The following is a 23,907-nucleotide window of genomic DNA, read 5'->3' as shown; positions in this document are numbered from 1 at the left end:
CGAGAGGTCCTGGGCATTTCATAGATTTTTGTGAGATCAGGTTGAAAACGTTGCCGTTTCACATTAAGCCTGAATTATGGTTCCTCGTGGTGCGCGTCGCCGCGTACCCTACGCCGTAGGCTCTGCGTAGGTGTAACGCGGAACCATAAATCAGCCTTTATTCTGGCGAGATCTGAAAAAACTTCGCCACAACCAGCAAGCGAGTGATTATGTACATTCACTGAGTGAATATTATGAAAGTAAAATATATATTTCTCGCTAGAAATGTAATCAAAATGCATTTTTATGCAGAAACTAAATCAAAATATAGATTTTTTTCACAAAAAAATGAGAAATGTCCGCCATGTTTTTTGGTGTCACAGCCAGAATCTTGAAAGTCATGTGACTTGGACGCAAAACGAATAGGCAGAAAAGATGTAACAATGTAACAATTCAAGGGCTATTATTGTAACCCCTCTACGTTTTTGCACTTTGGACCAACGTAGGCAGGATACGTTTTTATGTGAGACTGGGTTGCACATCTTGTGCCTTGAACAAGATGCAGTGGAAATTAATAGTTATCTTGATAGTAAGTAATTGTAATCTTTATTCGACGGTATATATCTTACAAAACACACAGACATTTTTTCTCTGCTTTTAACCCATCACTAATTAGACTAGGAGCAGTATGTTCACTTGATTAAAATAGTCTTTCTATGGAAACGGCTCCCCTTTCCTCTGTGTTTAGGTGCAATGCAATCACTATGGCAGTGTCTGTTTCAAGTAAATAAATCACCATGTTCAACTGAAATACGTTTTTTTTTTTCCACACTGCCAGAGATAAAAGTCTGAAACAAACGGAATCTTTCATTTTAGTCCTTTCATCCAAAGCGGTCACTTTTAGTGGACAGGTATTCAGAAGTTGTTCTCTATCATATGCAGGGGTTTTGCATGGTTTAGATGCACATAGCCACTTAAATAGACACCAGGGAGTCATCCCACTTCCATTCAGTGCATTTTGATGGTGCCCATTGAAATTATTTATTTTATTTTTCTTTCCCAGTTTAATACTTAAATACATGATGAGTGTGGCAAAGTGTTTTTATGCTTTTTAGATTCTGTGCAGACAATAATTGGAATATTGTAGACAAACTTTAACAGGGAAAAATACAGCTTCAGCTTGTTGTCATACATGTCATACAAGGACTCCATGATGATGAAAAAAAAAAAAAAAATCTATACCCTACTCAAAAATAAAATTGAAAAAATGAACATGACTTTTCCTGGCTTAAAGTAAAACCTGAATAAATTAATAAACATTTTCCCTGCATCAGTATTTTGGAGGTATCTGTGGGGTCATTGTCCCATGCAAGACGCATTCAAGCTCAAATTTTGTCTGATGTCTTGAGTCGCTCTTGCTGTAAAAGCAACTGCCAAACAACTAGACTTCATGGCTGGATGGTGTTCTGAGGCCTTCAAACTTTTACTTATTTTTTCCAAATGTAATAATGATTATGGCCAAGCAGTTCAATTTTAGCCTGAACAGAGTAGAAGACATTTCTAAAAAGAATACAAATCTTTGTCCCCCTGTGCAGCTGCAAACAGTAATCTGTTTTTTTTTTTTCGGGTGGTTCTGGAGCAGTGGTTTTCTCTTGTTGCGTGGCCTTTCAGGTCATGTTAGTACAGAACATATTTTACTGTGGACAATGATGTTCTCCTCCTGGTTTCATCTGGCATCTTTACAAGACTTTTTGTTGTTGTTCTGGGGTTTATTTATACATTTTGCAACAAAGCATCTTAGGGACAAATAAGCCATCATACCCCTCTGCTTCCAGAGGGGTATGATGGCTTTTCATACTTCCATGTTATTGTTAACCAGATGAATGCCAGACCTTCAGACATCACAAAACTGTGCCCAAGGAAGAACCAGAATTGTGATTTTCCAATGATGTCTTGCTGGGAAGTTTTTGTCTTTGAAGATGTTGCTTTAAAATCCACCTACAGGTTTGACTCCATGTAACTGAGATCAGTCTCTCTCAAATGCCAAAACATCACATGAAATTCTCCAAGCTCTAAAGACAGTCAGCTTAGTATATGTATACTTCGGCCGGAATACCCTCCTATCCATCAGGGAATCAATGTTTTTTAGTTTTCTCCCACTAGGAGTGCATTCCCGCCGGAGGAAACCTGAAATGCATATCATCAGTTGTGCGTCTCTCCCTGCGCGACAGGAGGTGACACACCAAGAACAGACTGGAGCGCATCATGCGAACAGCCAGTCATCTCACGGGCATCGAACAGGAGCCTGCGTGTGTTCTGCATGATGTCAGATGCTGGCAGAGGGCCAGGAAGATAGTAGGGGAACCATCTCACCCAGCTCACTCCCTGTTCACTCCCTTCCCATTCGTCACAGGTTCAGCCAGTTCAAACCACCAGGCACTTGAACAATACTCAGAGGTACCAGCAACAACAGGCCAGAAGCCTATAAGCCAGTTTTCTCATCATTGTTTGAAGCTTATTTAGATATGTATGAGGGGGGATAGGAAATGTGGCATTGATGGCATCATCTGTTGGAGTGAAATTAAGGGAGCCACAATGCACATATAATAGTGTATTTGGACAAGACTGGAACGTAAATCAAGTTGGATATAATAAAAATGTCAGTGTTTTAGTTTTGCAACGACTTTCCTTATCGCAGCAACATTTCATACTAGCGTGCCAGGCACTGCGAACATCACTTTTCTACATTTTTTAAGTATTGGACTCCTGGTGGTGTATTTTTGAGGGTTTAATTGCACTGCAGAGTGAACATAGTTATTACAACTTTGGGAAAAAGGTGAACTTTTACATTAACTTCAGGACCAACTCCAATGTTTGTCATAGGGTTGCTTGGACCCAGCCAGCTTGCGCATGTGGGCTCAATCTGGGTCTAAAGGGGTGTATTTGAGTAGAGAGTGGGATTGGGCTTGAAAAGGGGCAAATGACAATATATACATAAGGGCTGGGGCTGACGAGACACAGGTGCAAATACTCAGGACAGATGAATTAGGGGAAGGATACAGACTTTTCAAATTAAAGGAGCTTGAGGCCGGATTGTGGCAGGATTTATGAAAAAAATTCGTATACGTTTTAAGTTTTCTAGTAATAATGTCAGATGAAGCGTTCCAAACCAAAAAGAATGAGACCTCTAGTGTATCTCTCCTTTGCCTTGAACAGGCTGTGTGCTGCAAAATGTGCTGCAATTCGGTCCCGAATTTCCCGCGCTGTCCTGCGGATGTGACGTCACATGACGCTGCATGTGCGTTCTCCCCGTTCTCCCGTGCCGGCTTCACTGTTAGCTGCAGTACCCCCAACGGCCGTCGTGGTGAAGGGTGGCGCTAGAGAGTCTAATTTCTTAAAAGGAGCCTGAAGCTCCTTTAAACAGGAACACAACAAACCCGAGAAAAGAATGTAGCGCCCCTTTAACCGTCCTCTGTTCTAAGGGCGCTCCCCGGGTTCACTAACCTCTTTAAACACACTTTTGGAATACCTAAAAGAATTGGTGATATGGATGTTGATAAACGCTATCAGATGCTTCCGTTTTCACACATTTATTCCACACAATTAAATAAATAAAACAAACCCAACAAATAATACGTTCTTAATAATATGTTTTTCTAGAAAACAAAAACCAGAAATAAACCAATGGTTCAGTGCGGTTCAACCCTGTGCGCTGATTACACAAATGGCTCACTTGAGTAATACCTTGAATAACTGTATAAACCTAAAGCCGGCACTCTAGCTTTGATAAAATAAAACCCTTATTACAAAAGAAAACACAGTCACCAGTATTGGGTACCCAATTGCGCAACGTTGCAGGCCTGTTTCAGTTCTTAACCAGGGCTGCCAAGTCTCACGCTTTGAGTGTGATAGTCACGCAATTTGACCCATTCTCACACCACACGCAACACTTGACATTCCTCACGCTTATTTCCCCATTCACTACTATATATATTTTTTTTTTCATGATAATAAACTTTGGGTCTCGCGGCTTGCCGTAGTTCAAGACTCTTGATTGACAGACCGACATAACCAATCCATCAGTCCTTGGTGCCGACATCTAACCAACCACGGAAGAGGCACCACGCCATATAAGCCAATCAGACGCAACGGGCCAGATCTTTGCTTCTCATTTTCACACACCACCGCGCCGACATTCAAAACCTCCTGCTTGCTAGAAGACGACAGTAGGTAAACTACCCAATTTTGTTCACTGTTGATTCGCTCTTTCTCCTTGAGTTTCCTAGTTAATGTACTATTTTGTCCTGTATTTGTTGAAGAGGCGCCGGCTGTGTAACATTTATTTGCCTCAGCTCTATTCGATCTTGGCCAGACTCAGAGACACTGACTGCGTTTACATGCAGTCTGTGTTGCCCTGTAATTGTGTTGCCCTGTGTTTTCTTGTATTATATTAACTTTTCAATTATTTTAATGTTTCTGTGTGATAAAGTGTTTAATCAATCACTGATATGATGAAGATATTTAAAGGGTTGCTTTCAAGCTAGCTATTGTGGTTCTGAAGTGACTCAACACAGTCTTATTCCCGTCCCATACTGACATGTTGGTACATACAGCATTGTTAAGTACCTCTGAAGTTGTTGATTTGTGTCTCTTGTAGTATGTTGGTGATTGGCTTCACTACTCGAGCCACACTCAATAGGCTGCTTGAAGCAGGCGACATTACACCACAGCAAGTGCAGAGGTTCCAGCAGGCAGCAGTGGTGTTTCTGGAAAGGGCTGTGGAGTATGCCATCAAGAAACTCCCCATGAAATAGCTTCTGTTACAACATGCAATGTTTCTGGATGTCCAACAGAGAGCAGAATGTGTCGTGGGAAGATGCCTTCTACTTTGAGGGCTTTTGGGGGAGCATGGCAACACTGAAGAACAAGGTAAGAATTATTCTGTACTCATGGGAATACCCATTGGCATAATCAACTCAATACTACACAAAAATACAAAAATACTAAATTAGGTTTCCTATGTACATTTTTCAAATTGTTGTCACAAATCGCTAAGTTGGTCTTGGTCCTTCCACACTCAAATGCAGACGCTGAGAGAGTATACTCTCTCGTCAGTCTGAAGACTAAGACACGCAACAGCTTGCCCCTCAAAGGAACACTGTCGTCAATCATGACAGTGAAGATGGCAAGCCTCGAGCCCCACTGCTATAAATGGGAGCCCCCTGCCTCCATCATCACATCTTCCAAATCAGCGACCAACACTTACAACAAAAAACATAACAGCTAAAGGATGGAGCATATGAAATATTAACAAATAAATCTATTTTTGTCAAAATTCTTGTTACGATTTTCATTTCTAATTTCTGGTTAATTAAGATTAGAATTGGGAGGCCACAGTGCAGGGGGAGCAGCTGGCATGGAGGTGAGGACATCAGTCTTGGTTGTCGTTAAAACGGGCGAAATCGATGTTAAAAAAAAGGGCAATTTTTTTTTTTGCGGCCGAAACGCATCATGACACTAAAGTCTCACTCTTGTCATTTTCTGAAACTTGGCAGCCCTGTCTTAACTGAGCTGGGAGTCAGGAGCTCAAAATGGCGGTGCGCCTTGCACTAACACAAAATGGCGGGTGCGCCTCAGCACCAACACAAAATGGCGGGTGTGTCTTAGCACCGAAGGAGAAAAAAAACCCACAACCTGAAATGGCGTCGTCCCGGCCCCACGTGTGGCACCGCGTGCTGCGGCACTGCCGGCCGTAGACAGGTCCTCGGTCCCCGGTGGTGTATGCGACCAACACTCACCCAGGTCCCGTCAGGCGGGTTGACTCGTACAGCTGGGCGACGGTTTCACCTCGTGGAGTGGCTGTTTGCTGCTCACAGTAATTGGCGCGGGCTGCACCAACTTCCAGCCGCACTTTGCCGGGACACTTATCCAGAGTCCTCTTTAAACGTGGTTCCGATGCTGCATTAGAGGGCGCAGGCTCACTGTCCGTTCACCTCTTTTTCCACTCCAACCAACGTGTCTTTTAACCACAGTCTTTCCGTCTTTCTTTCTTTTCTTTCTTTTCCCCATCTCGGTTTTCTTTCTTTTCCCCATCTTGGTTTTCTTTCTTTTCTTTCTTTTCCCCATCTCGGTTTTCTTTCTTTTATTTCTTTTATTTCTTTTCCCCATCTCAGTTTTCCTCCCGGCCGCTTCGCCGATCTGCTCCCGTCTCCTCCGTCTTCTCGGCGTCAATCCGACACCTCCTCCTGGCTCCGCCCCTCTGATTGCTGATTGGATCCCCACAGGTAAGTTAACTTAAACGTATTTATATTTTTACATTTACACATACATTTGTCTTAGATTTAACAGTCATCTTCAACAGACACCAAAATAAAACAAATGAAAATTAAATAAACAATTATTTCTTTCCTGGGATTTTACCATAGGGTTACAAGAAGAAGAAAATAAACTGGTGCAGTAGTCTAAATGATATGACACAAATGCACGAATCAATCAACTCAAGTTCATCTTTAGAAATAACTGTTCTCAGTTAGGAAATATTCCTCAACTGGTAAAAACAGTTCCTCATCAGCTGTTTGGTGTGGTGTTCAAATGAAATTTCTTTGATAAGATAACCACACAATTTCTAAGACTTGATTTAGATGAAATCACCTAAAAACTGGTTGATAACTGGAATGGCATCATCAGGGCCAATCACCAGCCCCTCAGTTTTATCCGAGTTTAACTTTACATAAATTGCACTAGCCAATGTTTTATTTGTACAAGGCACCTCATTAAGGAGTTCAATTTCTGAATCTCAGAGGCTTTAAAAGAGTACAGCTGGATATAATCTGCAAATAAGTGGTACGAAACATCAACAAACTCCTGGATTTTCTTACCTAAGGGAAGAACATATAACAGAAACAAAATTGGGCCCAAAACAGAACCCTGAGGTACTTCGCACGGCAAATTAGCAGTCAGACAAGAACTGGTTTGCTGAAACAATAAAACTCCTAGCTGACAATTGAACCATGATAGATCAGGTCCTGAAATTCCGACCAAATCACGCAGTCTTGTTAACAAAATTTCATTATCGACAGTGTCAAATGCCGAGGAGAGATCCAACAACACTCGAACAGCGCATTTCCCAGAGTCTGCAGACCTCATAATGTCACTAGATATTTTGAGCAGGGTAGTTTCTGTAGAGTGATATTTGCAGAAACCTGAACCTGAACTGAAAAGGGTAAAACATGTTGCACTTCTGTAAAAAGGATGTCAACTGTTCAGAGACAGGAATGGAAGATTTGATATGGACCTAAAAATACTTGGATCGGTGGGATCCAGACTACATTTTTTTGAGAAGTGGTTCCACAAAGGCATGTTTAAAAGAGCTGGGGAAAACTGACAGACATCACACTCACAATTTCACTTACCACCAGAATAGCACTTTACCTGCTCAGGGTTGATCAACAGACATCAAAGTTGGTGATTAGTTTGCACGGAAACTGAAACATTACACAGATTTGCTTTTCTTCAAAGTGGCCAAAAGAACAGGTGGTTTTGGATCTAGGATTTTAAGGTATTAAAGTAATAAACTGAAATATCATTGTCATATTTTAATTTGTGTTTACAATTTTACAAGCACATTTTAATGGCAACATTCATTTCAGGCAATACAGATTCTCAAAATACTAATCATGTTGTCGAAATGATGTAGGAGAGGAGGAGTAGATGGGTTGCGTGGCAGATGAGAGCATGTGGTATTAAAACAACATAAAACAAAATTTCATTTTTTTAGAAAACATAATTTCATTCCTTTTGAGAGTATCATAAAATATAAGTTCTTTGTTATTTCTGCTAAGTTGCTCCGGTTATTACTGTGAAGAACATACATTCAGAGTGTAAGTGTTTGGGGTAATTGTGCGTCAATCCAGTGGTAATACCTCAGGGCTCCAGTAGGGGGAATAGCGCTCCTCCTCCTCACTTAATACAAACGAGTGAAGGTGAGAGCTGTGTTTGTCTTTTAATACACCTTCCCTCACTATTTTCCCTTGTTTAAGGTAATTATCGTACACAAAGCACTATAAACTTAGCGACACATGTTGTTGATGATTGTTATTCTGTCATTGTTGTTTAAGTGAAACAAGGTGAATTGAGTACTTTTATATTGTTTAAGTTACAGGCTAACTCCGTCATCGTGGGAGGCTAAGCTAAATGCTACTATAAATGCTACTAAATGCAACAGAGATTGTATGTTTGGTGCTTAAAAACGTTATTTCATTACAGTAATAAGTTAGTTAATGTGTCAATTAAAATATATGAGTTGAAAAAGATAAATGTATTTCATTTAAGTTACAATCCATGTGGTACATTGGTTAAAAATATAATTTACATTATTAAGAAATGGATAAAGAATAATTTAGTTGTTGAAACTGTAGCTGTATGTGGGTGGCAGCGTAAGCAAGGCTGACAGGGCATGATTTTGGCATTGGTTGTTGCCAGATGGGCTTGACAGCAAGGCAACAGTGAACCTGCCAAAGCCCATCACACCACTTATTTCCTGTTCCCCTGGCATCCATGCTCCTAGAAGCCTGCAGGGCCCTTGACGCAGGTGGTTTCATCCCAGCAGAGTGGAGAAACTGACAGAAAAGAAAGATGCTGGTCGGCGTGTGACCATGTAAACAGGCACACAGGAACTTGAATCTATTCAAGCGCTCACATATTACCAGCTATTCATCCTCTGTGAATGTTTTATCAGCTTCCTCTAATGCCTTCTCTGAAGCCACAGTAGGGACTGCTTATGAAACTGCATTAATGTCAATATAATGGAGATGTGGCTGACTAAATCACCACCTCATGAAAGCTTCCAAATAACCCAAAAGTAGAACAGTCAGTCATGGCTTGCAATCACTGTAGTATAACAGAGCCATATTTATCTGTTATGACTTCGTCACTGGTTTATGTCATTCATTCATTCTCAATTTGCCTGAGAAATGTACCACCATATCAGACTGAACTACATCCTAAATCTGGATTTTCTTCTGTGTATGTGATGTATCAATGCTTTCTTTTCTTTTACTCGTCCTATCTTATGGTGCTTTTACCTTTCAATTGAATGGTGTACGTCTCAGCTGTTTATATAATGTCTTTTATCTTAAAGTATAGCACAGATTCAGGCTACCATGTCCATCGTTATAGTGGGCTGATATTTACTCACATTTTATGGGAAACTGTTGTTCAAAGACGATAAAGTCAAATTTCAAAACTTTAAGGCTCCCGATGTGAGCCACATTGAGGCAGCATAGCACATGAAAGAAAGCCACATTACAAACTGGTTATGCATCAATATTCATTGGTTTTATTTGCTAATAACTGTGTCTATCTAGGAAATCAATGCTGATGCTTGTTTATTTATTTTTTTTATATATATATTTTTATCCCCGATTTTTTCCCATTTTATCACCCAGTGCTCCAACCTAAGTGACAGTCCTGGGCATTGCCCCCCTCTACCAACCCCGGGAGGGCCCTGCACTGAACTCAGGTCTCCTTCTTTTCACCAGACAGGGTGGGGCTTCGTAGCGTGTGGATCACGTTATTCCGGCCAGATCCTCCCCACCCCATCTGGTGCCAGAGGGGGCATGTATAGCCTAGGACTGTTGCATGTTTTTTTCTGAGGGTAATGTGAGCAGGTAGCTCACATTAGCTAGCCAAAGGAACACGGGGAGAACATGCAAACTCCACACAGAAAGGCCCTTTCACCAACCCCACCCAGAGTGTGGGCGCTGAAGTCGTGTTGGAACTTAAAGGAGCATGAGGCTCCTTTTAAGAAATGAGACTCTATAGCGCCACCCTTCGCCACGACGGCCGTCGGGGGTACTGCAGCCAACAGCGAAGCCGGCACGGGAGAACGGGGAGAACGTGCATGCAGCGTCATGTGACGTCACATCCGCAGGACAGCGCGGGAAATTCCGGCCACAATTGCAGCACATTTTGCAGCACACAGCCTGTTCAAGGCAACGGAGAGATACGCTAGAGGGCTCATTCTTTTTGGTTTGGAACGCTTCATCTGACATTATTACTAGAAAACGTAAAACGTATATGAATTTTTTTCATAAATCCTGCCTCAATCCTGTCTCATGCTCCTTTAACACGCTTTCAGAACCACGACCTTCTTGCTGTGAGACGGCTGCACTACCAGCTGCGCCACCGTGCCCCTTGCTGATGCTTGTTAAGTCCCCTTTTTCCCCTGAAACCTCCTCCAGAAGTTTTTTTTAATTTATTTTTTTTTAATTATTACTTTTATAGGACGAGGTGCTGTTGATAAACTGTCCATTTGCCCTCCACATTTGTGGTATATTCACTTGACTTGACTTGCCATCGTCTAGCGGTCAGTTGAGGAACTGCAATGAATCTTAGTTCTGCATGAACCTCAAACCACAACTGAGATATTTGGCGCCAGCATAACTTGCTCTTCATTGTTTTAATACAGAATACTGAGCATTTTTTTAATATTTCAAATTGTAATTCTTTCTACAGCGGTTTAAAAATAAATGTTTTATTAGTGTCCATAAAAGCTATCAGCTGTCCATTTCACCTGCACGGTCACAAACCCCGCACTCTTAACTGCAACTGCTCTGACTTCCTGCTCAATTATTCTCTCTTTCTTTGTTCTTACCTCATGGTAGACAATCACCAGCTCCACTGACGCCACGGGGAATCTTTTTTCCCGTGCGTGGATCAGTGTGTAGTGGGTGTATTTTTCATCTGAGGGTGCATGTGTTTGTGCATGTCTATCTTCAGCACAGAGCTCCGCATTGTTAGACGGTGGCTTGTAAGAACTTTGTATAGCTCTCGCCCGTTCTTCGCCCGCCTCTGGCTATATTTATTACTCCCATATGTGTGAAAGCACTTCTATTATTATTGTGTTATTGAGAATTAATTTCTTCCTCAAACAGTGACCCAAAGATGGCCGAATAAACGGTACAATATTTGCTGTAAGTGTTGAAAACAAACATTTAGAATTATTGAAGGGCAGTCTTTTCTGCAGAGTAATGCAATGTACAATGTATGAAATGTGTTCATGTAATTTAAATAGCATAAATTAAATGTTTACTCTAAAGCATTTCCCCGACATAATTTTCTGTTATAACCCCACCACACCAGCCTACGGTGGCCATGCCCCTGCACTTCATATCATCCCAGCCTGTTGTCAGGTGTATAACACACAACTCTGGCCATATGGCAACTTTATTATTTAACATAAAAAGGGCAGTTTATATACATGAGGCTGGAAAGGAATACATGGGAGACCTAAAGAGTTGTTGTGGAATGACCTCAACGAACCGTGCACGCCACGCATCCAGATGTACAAATGTGTCTGAGTTGAAGAAATTCTGCAGGTGGAAAGGTCAGAAAATTCCTCCTGAATGTTCTGCAGGTCTGACATAGAGTTACCAAGAACTTAAATACCACCGCTGTCAAAGATGGTTCGACGAGTTATTAACGCCACTTTAGTAAGTGTTTAATGGGTGCCTGCACAAGAAATTATAACCTTTTTGTGATTTCACCTTTATTCACAAGGTATTTGTGTATTATCATGACTTAGATTAAGATCAGATGACATTTTATGGCAGATTCTCTAATTGATTGACAAAATGCAACCAAAGGAGCTTAACTCCCTGGTATAATTCAGATATGTTGAAACAAAACGTGCGTAAAAGGGAAAAGAAGTGGTACTCTTGTAAGTCTGTAGACTCTTATCAAGAATGGAAAGATATTCTAATAGTATATAAAAAAAGCCATTCGCAAAGCCAGAACAGCTTATTATTCAACGTTGATAGAGGATAACAAAAGTAACCCACGTTTTCTGGTCAGCACTGTAGCCAGGCTGACAAAGAGTCACAATTCTGTTGAGCTGTGCATTCCTGCAGCTCTCAGTAGTGAAGACTTTATGAGCTTCTTTAACAGTAAAATCATGAGAATTAGAGAAGAAATCAACCAGCCGGTTGTGGGCGTTTCTTCAGCTTTAGCAACTTCCCTAGGCTCTGACTTGACTCTAGACTGTTTCGATCCTATAGACCTCCCTGAGCTGACCTCACTCGTCAATAGAGCTACAGTAAGTCAACCACATGTATGTTAGACCCCATCCCGACTCGACTATTCAAAAATATTTTTTCTCTTATTGGTGCGACAATACTGGACCAAATAACCTATCCCTAAACTTAGGATATGTAACACAGGTTTTCAAAGTAATTAAACCTTTACTTAAAAAACCTTCTCTTGACCCAGACACCTTAGCTAATTATAGACCAATTTCCTACCTTCCATTTGTATCTAAAATTCTGGAAAAGGCAGTTTCAAGCCAGTTATGTGACTATTTGTATAGAAATGATCTGTTTGAAGTCTTTCAGTCAGGGTTCAGAATGCATTATAGCACAGAGACAGCACTGGTTCGAGTCAAGAATGACCTTCTTATGGCCTCATATAAGGGATTAGTGTCCATACTGGTTCTACTGGACCTCAGTGCTGCTTTTGACACTGTAGATCAGGGCATCTTACTGCACAGGTTAGAGCATGTTGTTGGGATTAAAGGGACAGCTCTACGTTGGTTTAAATCATATCTATCTGACAGATTCCAGTTTGTTCCAGTCGAAGGTCTGTTATGGTGTTCCGCAGGGTTCAGTGCTAGGGCCAATCTTGTTCAGTTTATACATGCAGCCGTTGGGAAGTATAATCCAGAATCACGGCATACACTTTCATTGCTATGCTGATGATACGCAGCTCTATTTGTCTATGAAGCCGGATGAAACAGAACCGTTAGTTAAAGGGGACCTATTATGAAAAACACGTTTTTTCTTGCTTTAACATATATAAAGTGGTCTCCCCTCACCCTGCCAACACAGAGAAGGAGGAAAGCAGCTAAATTCTGCTGGGTCAGGTCAGCCCGCCCAGATGAGCCATCCAGTGTCATGTGACTTTTGCGAGCCGTTCAGATTTGCGCATTTTCGTTACGTAAGCAAAATGCAAACCACACCTCGGTCTCCTCCGCTGCGTGAAACCACACCTACAACTAACTCCGCCGGCCGGAGCTTCCGCCATTGTTCCGAAGCGATGGCTGTTTGAACAACGAGGGACAGTAAAAATTAGGTTTTGCATCGACACTTACCCTCATAAAAGGATCAGTACCAACAGTACGGACCCGGCAACTGCACACGAGTCAGCGGTAAGTGACGTTAATTTTTTATGTTATTTATATTTGTCTACAAGTAGGATCTTTGCATGGGCTAAGTATTTAGCTCAGCTCCGGAGCACCGGAGCCACTCAACGGACCGAATTGGTGAGCAGTTCCGGTGGCTCCAGTGTTCCCTAACGGAGCCACTCTCCCGTTAGGTAACACCGGAGCTCTATTAGTAATACATTTTTCTTCTGTTTATGGTTTGAGATCTTCCAAGCAATGCACCTGAAGCTGTTCAACGACACCTTGAGAAGAAATGCACGGTCCTTCCTTGAGCCAGCAATAGTGCATAAATGTTATTTATATACAACTTATTCTATTTTTTTTAACAATAAAGTTGCCATTTGTGAACATTCAGTGTTGTGATTTCTTTACAGTTAACATGATCCCTTTGTCTTGTAACATAAGAAATGAAATGATGGAATGATGAAATGATGAGGAGTGAATAACTGTGGTGTACCTGTTTAGAATTAAATTAAATCTTCCTGTGTGAATTAGTGTGAAGACAAGGTGACCCGGTCCCCTCTTCAGGTAACTAAAGGCTGATTTATGGTTCCGCATTACACCAACGCAGAGCCTACGGTGTAGGGTACACGTCGATTCAATAGTGTACACAGCTGGCTGCTCTTCAGCCCATAGGCTTTGTGTCCTCCCCTGCTACACATCATTCAGGCAGCCAATCAGCGCAGAGCCTCATTATCATCGCCTCCCTGCCCCTTAGAATCCCTCATAGAGAAGGAGGTTAGAAGCGGTAAAAATGAAAACATGGCCCAGAGGTTGAATTTCTGATTTATGTAGAAAAAAACAAGCTTTTTATTGTTTTTAAGACATTCAAGGCCTGTTTAAAATATACATTAAATGCCATAATAGGTCCCCTTTAAACTTCAGGCATGTCTTAGGGACATCAAGGACTGGATGTCCGGAAATGTTCTTTCATTCTTGGTCCAGAGCATCTTAGGAAGGGATTAGATGGTGTTGCGATGGCTTCCAATGCAACTGTGAGAAACCTTGGTGTTGTTTTCGATCAGGATTTGTCGTTTAAACCATATGTTAATCAGGTTTGTAAAATAGCATTTTTCCATCTCCGTAATATTGCAAAGATTAGGAAAATCCTCTCGCAGAGTGATGCAGAAAAACCAGTTCATGCGTTTGTATCTTCTAGACTAGATTACTGTAATGTGTTATTAGCAGGATGTCCAAGTAATTTGCTGAATAGGCTCCAGCTGATCCAAAATGCAGCAGCGCGAGTGCTGACAGGAATCAGCAGGAGAGACCACGTCTCTCCAGTGTTAGCGTCGCTCCATTGGCTACCCGTAAAATTCAGAATCCAATTTAAAATTGTATTACTTGCGTATAAAGCCCAAAACAGCTTAGCTCCGCATTATTTGCAAGACCTGATAGTGCCTTATGTTCCTGGCAGAGCTCTCCGTTCTCAGAGTGCAGGTTTACTCGTAGTTCCTAGAGCAGGGTTCTCCAACCCTGGTCCTGGAGAGCACCTATCCAGCATGTTTTAGATGTCTCCCTGCATGAACACACAGCTCCTTTTATCATGGTGTGCTGAAGCAGGGAAAGATCTAAAACATGCTGTATAGGTGCTCTCCAGGACCAGGGTTGGAGACCCCTGTCCTAGAGTATCCAAATGTAGATTTGGAGGGCGGGCGTTCTGCTATCAGGCACCATTACTATGGAACCAACTTCCAATCTGGGTTAGGGAGGCTGACACCACCTCCACCTTTAAAACTAAACTTAAAACCTTTCTGTTTAGTAAAGCCTATAGTTAGTGTTTAGTAAACCTCTAGCTGGTGTTGGTAAATCTCTAGATAGTGTAAACTCTAGTGTGTTAGAGTCAGTATTCATAGTTGCAGCTATAGAACAAGACTATAATAGTTAGTCTCAAGTATAGCCTCGTGGTAGATATGCTGCTATAGGCCTATGCTGCAGTGGGGCACCGACATGATCCACTGGGCGGTGCCTCTCACCCTTCTTCTCCTCTCCTCTTCACAAGGTCATCCCATTGCTGCTTCCACCTGCCTGATTAATTATTCTACAGAATACAATTGAAGGATGAAATCCGAACTCTGGCTCCGGCAACCAACATTGGCGGCTAACTACATATTTTTTCCACAAATAGGCATATTTTGAAACATTTTGAAAAATGATTCCATGATTTAATGAGGGATGTGTATGCAGCAGTAGACAAATAAGAAGATAAACAAAAACACTTAAGTTAATAAACACAACTATGACGGGATCAGCAGTCCAGCTCACAGCGTAAACTAACTTTTAAAGTGTGTTTACGCTGTGAGCTGGACTGCTGGAAACTAAGCTGGAAGCTGTATGTATTAGCCTGTATGGCTAAATCTGGCACATTCACATGATGGACTCAAGTGCTCATGTTAATTAATGTGCGTTGTCCCTTTTAAATAAATAAAAAAAAGATTAGGGTAAAACAACAACTAAACTAAACTTTTAACTCTCCAGAAATCATGCCCTTTTTCTTGCCACTACACAACCCTAGACTTGTAGGGTCTTTCTTTTTCATATCTTTAAGTCTCATTGTTTGAGAGGTTCTTATCTAGCCCCGTTTAAATGGTAAAGCTAACCGCCTTTTCACATAAACTTTGAAACATGTTTCAGCTCTGTATAGTCAGAAAAAAGCTGACTGATGGGATCCTACCACCCATCTGGGTTGTTTTGCTTCTTTGTGTGCGCTTCATTATGCTGGGAGCAGCGTTGGCTGTGAAACAACCCTCGCTGACTGATTTCAATGAGCTGTTTTGCTCAGGACCACATCTGGGAAGCATCTTTACGCATTCACATTTAAGTTTAAGTCTTTCTTTATCAATAACACGTGTTCCTTCATGTCAATGCAAGCCCACTTGAAATTTTCACTTACGCTCTATTTGGAAGGCATCTCGGATCTTTTCAGATCCTTAAATTGGAATTACCTCACAAAACAAATGTTTTTGGGGTTCAGTTAGGTAAGTCCCAATGCAGCAGCCTCATCAAATTCACAAAAACATTTTTTTTAGTGCTAACTTTAAAAACAACTTAAAAAGCTTATTCCACAGCTGCTGAGGCTGTATTTCAATGCCATCTTGAAAAAACGCAGAGTTGTTTTTCTTGATGTTAACATATCAGTTTCAATTTCATTGGAAGGACTATTTGATTATTTTGAGCTGTATGGAAAAGTCGGCGTCACGGAAAAGGAAAGCAAGTGACTGAATAAGAGCAAATTAACTTAAACTTCACCACTATGGAGGAGCCTCAGAGCTGAAAATTCAATTTTGTGTCTTATTAAAGCCCCCACATGGTCCACTTTTGACCCCACAGGGGTAGCATATTACAAGAAAGGCCTGTCCCTGCACATTAGTACAGTATTGTTGGTAGTTCTTGTCAACACAGCACATGTATAGGTTCCCGTGTGGTCCGAAGCGGTGTTGCTACATAGAGTAGCTTTAACACAGACAAGATACTAATGCTAATAAAAGGCTGAAACAAACCAAAAAAACTAGTATTTGAACCTACAGTTATAGCATGACAAGTAGCTGCATGGGGTTAAACAAGCTCAATTAGCAGCAGCAGACTTTCTTCTTTTTTCATTTCCTCTGTGCGCACAAATGAGTCAGTTAAATGTTCAATATTAATGACGGCCTTTTCTTTGTCTTGGCGGCTCACTGACGTGACATTTCATTGAAAGTAATAATAATTGGAGCCTTTCATCACTCCTCTTTTGTCTTCATTGCTGCGACAACCCAAGGTGTCTGCTGTGGAAAACAGTCGTTAGCTGCGCTGATTGAAAACAGCTGTGGAGGTGAGGAGGTCTCCTTCTCATTCAGGAAGGTGTCAGTGTTTAAGAGCAGACCTTATTTAACTGAAGAGCACTGCTGGGTAATGATGACACTCAAATAAACAAGGCTTTTGGCCCGACGTCACAACTGACAGTTTTGACATCATTCTAGACATTTCATTTTTTCATTTTATTCTTTATTTCATTAAAAAAAACAAAACAATTTAATACAAACACAAATACAAATGTTCCTAACTTATGAATGAAAAGGGAGCAGAAAGAAGAAGAATCTTATCTGATCTGCCCCTTTCACAAATAACATAAATTAAAAATAATAATAAAAAAAAACAAAAAACAACTAAGTGAATAAAAACAACTAAAATAAAATTAAAAAAAACATTAAATAAAATTACCACCGCCTACGGGTATGTCAATCAAACTCAACATTTTTCGTTATATTTCCTTAACATACAGGCTTTAATTGTTCTTTTGAATGTAATGTTTGATTTGGATTCTTTGTTTTCTTTGTTCAGATTGTTTCATAAACTGATTCCTTTCACAGAAACACAACGTTCCATCAATTTTGTCCTGCATCTTGGTTTTATAAAAATCTCTGTTCCTTTTAAGTTATACTTGCTTTTTCTTTTTTCAAATCTTTTCTGAATGTTGATTGGTAAAGTTTTTTCATGAGCTTTAAACATAATTTGCAGAATACTATGGTCTACTAGTTCATGAAATTTCAACAAATTTAACTGAAGGAATAATGGATTTGTTGGATCTCTATATCGTTTTCTACTAATTATCCTTATGGCTCTTTTTTGCAGAATGAAAATTGATTGAATAAATGTTTTACAGGCATTTCCCCAAACTTCAACACAGTAGGTCAGATATGGAACAATCAGAGTGTTATATAAAATGTACAATGCTTTGTTGTCCAATAAATCCTTAACTTTGTGTAACAGAGCAATTGTTTTTGATATTTTTATCTTTGTATAATTGATATGTGATTTCCAATTCAAATTCTCATCCAGCATGACACCCAAAAACTTGGTTTCCATTACTCTATTCATTTCATGTCTGCGTATTTGCGTCTTGAGTATCAGCTCCATCTGTGCCATTTTAACTGGAGCATAGCCAGGATCTGTGCCCCCACCATTTCCAGTTTACCTCAAACTAAGGTAGCCCAGCCTCCTCCAGAGCCGCTGAGCCTGTGAGAGCCGAAATTGACCACTGGACAACGACAGAACGCCTCCAGGAAGGAGAATAATATGGAAAACGTCCATCGATAGTTGAGCTTACACACACACCTGTTGGACAGTACGTACACACATGCCCCATTACAAGGGATACGATCTGTCCCCAGGGAAGGGTTGCAGTCGGCTCGTGTGTCCTGCCGATTTTGTCTGAACATGGAAAGGCAGCATGAACATTGGAGGAGATGTGCTGAATGTGACAAAAATGGTGTCTGTGGCCAGGCCGCTGTGTCTGTATGCACGAGATCAAGGATGACGCACACAAAGAAGGGACACCTGGAAGACGGAGGGAGAAGGCGAGGAGCAGGGAAAGCCTTGCCTGCGGTTCATGTCTTCGAGATGGTTCCATAGAAATCCTGAATTTCACACCTCTTAAAGGAGCTTGAGGCCGGATTGTGGCAGGATTTATGAAAAAAATCCGTATACATTTTAAGTTTTCTAGTAATAATGTCAGATGAGGCGTTCCAAACCCAAAATAATGAGCCCTCTAGCATATCTCTCCTTTGCCTTGAACAGGCTGTGTGCTGCAAAATGTTCTGCAATTCGGTCCTGAATTTCCCGCGCTGTCCTGCGGATGTGACGTCACATGACGCTGCATGCACGTTCTCCCCGTTCTCCCGTGCCGGCTTCACTGTTGGCTGCAGTTGGCAGCCTTTTGTTGTTTTTTTTTTTTCAATTTCTTTTCAAATCTTCCCTAATTAAATGTCTTGCTTGTCAAGGAACTTGTAAGAGATGTCAGCCCTCTGACCGACGAAGCACATTACGATCTCAGTTGAAAAACATCACCATCTTTAGTCACCAAGTCAGAGACGGGCTTGTTCTTTGGTTTTTTTAATCAAGGAAGGTGACAGTTTTGAAATGCAAGTTTCCAGCAGACAGTAATGATAATCTATCATCCCCCCAGAGGCAGGAGTCTTAAATTTTTTCATTTAAAAAAAAGGTAATTGGAGGAAATACATGGAAGCAATAAAAGAAGTGGGGACTGAAAACATTCAACAGAACCTGGTATACTATCAATGTCGGAGGCAGATATCAGATAAAACCACTTTCTGGATCGTATTTCATCTTTCTTTATGAGATAATCACCTGCATCACTTTGCTTCTCCAGACCACGTTCAAACACAACCAAAAGGGGCGTCTCAAATTCCTTGTCCACCTAAATAATGAATTAATATCAATGAATGAGCACACTGAACAGTCACCTCCTTTCCACCCCTCTTTTCTGAGCCAAACTGCCGCGTGAGCCAATCAGATGTCTGTACCCTGTGTGACACACGTCCCCCCCCCTCCCAAGCTCCTCCTCCTCTGCTCTGTAATGATATAGTCTCTAACGGCTTCACAACACACACTGTGCAAGCAGCTGTGAGGACGAGGCTGCGCTGAACACGTTCACTCATTGATGGACAAGGGTGAGGGCTTCCTCTTTGTAGCTGATGTGAGTGAAAAAGGTTTTTTTTTTTGTCTTGCTTGCTTAATTTTGTTTTGAGCCATTTTCTCTGCAAATATTTCAGCCAGCCACCCTGCTGGAATGTTTACCTCCATAGTAATTTCTCCTAATGTTCTATTTCTTTTTTGTCTGTCTCTTGCTCTGTTTTTAGCTCTTATCTCTGCATCTTTCCTCCTGCAGGCACATGCTCGCAGTGGGTTTTCAGAGAAACAGCAGCAGCAGCAGCAGCTCCTTCTCTGGCACTGGCAGCACGAGAAGGGGCTTCAGAGAAACCCCCTGTAACGTCACAGGCTTCTGTTCAGTAACACTCACAGGGAGCAACTACGGACGCACTTTCTCGCTCCGTTACCCAGATACCGCAGCTCCGGGATGGGCTGCTCGTCAGGGCGCCAGCCCCAGGTCTTTCACCCGGACCTGGACCCTGGCAACGACGGCGAGGCCCACACCTCACCCCAGGACTCTGACAACCAGGACCAGAGTTTGAACGGCTGTGGAGAAGGCAGCCTTGGAAGAGGGAAACCTAAACCTCCAGAGTCTCTCCCCACGCTGGAGAGACTCGCCCAGGCTACGGGCGGAACCGAAAAGTCCTGGTACCGCTGCGTGTTCCCCTTCGGCGTGATTTCCCTCGTGATCGGGATGGCGGGCACCGGGGTGACGTTCACCTTTAACACGCTGCCCCAGACCAAAGTGGTGTCAGTGGGACTGCTGTGCATCGGTGTGATCATGTTGCTCGTGGCGGCCGCTTGCTGGAGGGCCCACAGACTGAGGAGGAAGAAAAAGAAGGAGAGTGAATTCTTTGCTGCTGATCAGGGGACTTTGTGACACGAGTGGACAAACCACGTTGAGCTGGACTCTGAGAAGGAGAACAACCGAAGCAGCCAGAATCACAGACTTGATCATGATTATCAACATAGACTTAGAAACCACTTTAGCGAAGGCTCCGTGTCCATTCTGTGCAGATTCGGCAAACGATTCCCTTCCATGCTGTTATGGATTTACCTGGAGGTCCACTCGAGAGCAGAACATAGATCATTGCTCCGCGGTTTCGCCTCTTTGTGTCAACGACAGACATGAGCGATAGGCACCTCAGGAATAGCTGCATAATACCTCCTTATCCCGCGAACCGCGCTGCTCCATGAGAGGAGGCGTGCCTCTGTGGGACAGGACGAGTTATCTCCAAACAGCTTCGTTTACACATCTGGATACCAAAAGTAGTCGAGTATTAGCAGACTGCTGGATGCTTGTGTTTGGACAGTTTCAGTGTGTTTATAGAGGGACAGCAGTCGTCCCCCCTCCCCTTTCAGAAAACTCATGACGACTGCTGCCCGTCACAGCGAAACCCAACGGGATTTCTGCTGACTATGAAAGTAATAACTTTAGCTCGTGAGCTGAGTAGTTTGAGGTCATATCTGAAAGGAAAGCATGGAGTTAAGTTAAATCATGTGTGTGTGGGGTGGTGTGAATGTTGAAATCCTTCACATTTCCTCAAACTTCATGGTGGATAACCACAATCACCCTCTCCCAGATAGTTTTTGTCTTGTTTTTTTTTCCCTTCATTTTAGGCGCTAGGGCTGAAAATCAAATGTTATAAACCCTGTGCAGCAAGGGGGTCCTACTATAGCCGTTTTATAGCAAGAACAAACCAGTGAAGAAAAACCGTAACAGCAGCTGATTTTTTTATTTTTTTTTTCTCATGTTTTCCTGCAGCAGCGGCGACACCGTCCAATGTTTAGACGCGAGCTGTTCCAACAAATCGATTCCTTCCTCACCGGTGGCTTCCACTCTCCCACCCGTCGAGAAACCGCTGTGGAAATGCGACATGTGAAACAGACATTCAAAGCAACCGCTCCGCGGGCTCGACCGGGTCGCTCCTCATCGGGCCCTACTTAGACTGCTAACTATTGTGAAAACCTGTCCTCATATTATTCTTTCTTAAACAGCTTCACCTCCAACTAATTATTTCTTTTAGTTTTCACAGAATTCCTTTGAACTTAAAGCTCACTTGTGGAACAGAAATGTAGCGTGTAATCAAAACCAGAGTAGTTAGTTTGCTGCGATTACCAGCAGGTGAAGAAGACCCAGCAGCTTCATGTCGGCTGCAGTGATGCATTTTATTGATGTTATTTGATTATTATAATAACCTATTTGATAAAATATTGGCCGCGCTTTTGCATGAAGCTCCAGTCGTGACGTGGAGCAGCGGCTACATTAGAGCAGCTTAACCTTTTTCTCCTCGCGTCTCCCTCAAAGTCCAGTATTCAGCTTTCACCCTTTTATGGTTTGTCGATTTGAGCCACAGATAATCAGACAAAAGTGCTACTGATAGGAATCGTTATCCGTCTGCTTAGAGGTTGTGGTGTTTTTTTAAAATCTAAATGACATATCATGAATTAACTGTAGATACTGTGTCTAACCAAGAGTGTAGCCACATTGATGAATGTACTTCCATCAGTGACTTATTAATGTCCTTGTAAAGAGTGTAAAGACTGTTTATGTATCTTCTATTTTGGGTAGTCGGAGTGTGAGCCTAACCTCCTGTTTCTATTTCCATATAAGCAGCTATCTGGTTGTAATGATTTCCAGCGTGTGGGTGTAAAATAAACTGTTTTCTTTCACAATGACATGAGAAGCTACTGCCAGACGTGACTGCCATTCACAAGATGAATGTTTTCATTTAAGTGGCGCGCATACATTTTTAAGAATTTGTTATTTTTATGGACATACGTAATATTTGTTTTTAACATTGTGGTTTTGAATTGATAGAAAGTTGCTTAATAGTTTTTTTGATCACTTTAAGGTTTTAATGGTCAAGCTTCTTCCTGAGTGCCTTTTACATTGGAGGTATATTGCCATCTTTGATTAAGTATTGTAGTGTTAAATTGAGAGCAGGCTTTGCACTCAGAGATCTTCACTTTTGAAGTCCCTGATTGCATGCAGATGCGCTCTGCTCCATTCACCTGTGTTTGCGCTCAGATTCTCTGCTTTTTGAACAAATGTCTGGTAGTTTTCCTAGTTTTAAGGATTATTTTCAACATTTTTTTTCTTACACCATTGGCAGAATTAGTTTTGCTTAATATAAGACAATTTGATGAGATTTAGGAATAGCAGGCTCATTTTTAGAGGGGCCTCACACTCAGGCTTCGACCGTACACTCACAAAAATGTTTTCTATTGGTTTGTCACTTTTTGTTAAAGGACTTTTGGTCGAAGCATCAGGTAATAGACTATTTAACTTTAACACTTAAGTATCTTCGGCTTTGCCAAAAAAAAGCAGCCTTGTTGTCAGGTGGCTACACCCCTCTAAAACCCACTACCATACATAATGGTGGGGTTAGAGGGGTGTAGCCTTGTAAAGGCAGCAGCCCGTTCTGTCCCATCACTGTTCAGCATCCTTATACCGCTCCAAATTTGCATCCATGGTACGGCTGGTCCCCCAGACATGGTCCATAGGGACCGTGAAGGATAATTTTCTTCTGTCTAATGTCCTCAGGCTCTAGTGAACAAGGTTGTGGACTTGATTGTTGGGTTTGGTGCTCCAAAGCTGCACACGGCTTTGGAAAGAAGCATGAACCTTCTGAGTGTGAGGGAGTTTTAAAAGAAAGGAAAACAATGTCTGAGCAGGAAAAGAAGGAAACTTGCTCTTAATTTGGAAAAAAAAAAAAAGATTGCAATAAAGCTCTTTATTTTACTTGGTACGTTAAAGTGCAGTTAATGTAAGTTGTGCAGGCCTAAAGGTGCCAATAGCAGAGTAGCCCTAAAGAGGCATTTTATTGTATAAGTCAGGTTTAGTTTGTAAAAGTGCATGAAGTTACTTTAACAGGTTGACATGTTTCCTTTCGTAGATTTGTCAGAAATACCAAAAAATATTTAAAGAAATGTATTTTGTGCATCGTAGAAATATCTGTGAAAGCGTTAATTTTATTGTTCACTATTCCTGAAAAGCTGAATTAAATGCAAAAGTTTGAGTTGGGATTTTGTTTTTTTGGAAAACAGACGCTGACTCTTAATTCTTTATACCATTACTTTTACTGCAAAATTGCACTTTATTGATTTAATGTAGACCACCCTCATGTACATCTTTTTCGAGCAGCTGAACATAGAGAAGCGTGAAACCAGAGAAACATAAAACAATTCAAATGGCATTGATTTAATATCGTAATAACCTTCTGGGATGCGAGGTTCTCTCTGCCACAACCACAATATAACCAGTTCAATACAGAGACAGA

The 23,907-nt window shown here is 41.6% G+C and overlaps 1 protein-coding gene and 1 pseudogene across 3 annotated transcripts; both read left to right on the top strand.

Annotated features, from left to right (window-relative positions):
- LOC133419104 (nicotinamide riboside kinase 2-like) overlaps window positions 1-19,964 on the top strand; it is a 108,486-nt pseudogene extending 88,522 nt beyond the window's left edge.
- LOC133418975 (transmembrane protein 100) lies at window positions 19,597-22,714 on the top strand. Of its 3 annotated transcripts, none has more exons than XM_061707949.1 (2): window positions 19,597-19,644; window positions 19,863-22,714. In XM_061707949.1, the coding sequence occupies exon 2, from the start codon at window positions 20,052-20,054 to the stop codon at window positions 20,502-20,504; it is 453 nt and encodes a 150-aa protein (XP_061563933.1). In that variant the 5' UTR covers window positions 19,597-19,644; window positions 19,863-20,051; the 3' UTR covers window positions 20,505-22,714. The 3 variants fall into 3 exon arrangements, with proteins under 3 accessions (XP_061563933.1, XP_061563932.1, XP_061563931.1); XM_061707948.1 differs by having other exon boundaries at window positions 19,597-19,670; window positions 19,834-22,714; XM_061707947.1 differs by having other exon boundaries at window positions 19,603-19,670.
- Window positions 22,715-23,907: the final 1,193 nt, after the last annotated feature.

The sequence above is a fragment of the Cololabis saira genome, chromosome 19 (genome assembly GCF_033807715.1).
Source record: "Cololabis saira isolate AMF1-May2022 chromosome 19, fColSai1.1, whole genome shotgun sequence".
NCBI classification, from domain to species: Eukaryota; Metazoa; Chordata; class Actinopteri; order Beloniformes; family Belonidae; genus Cololabis; species Cololabis saira.
This window is presented reverse-complemented; position numbering and strand designations above follow the sequence as displayed.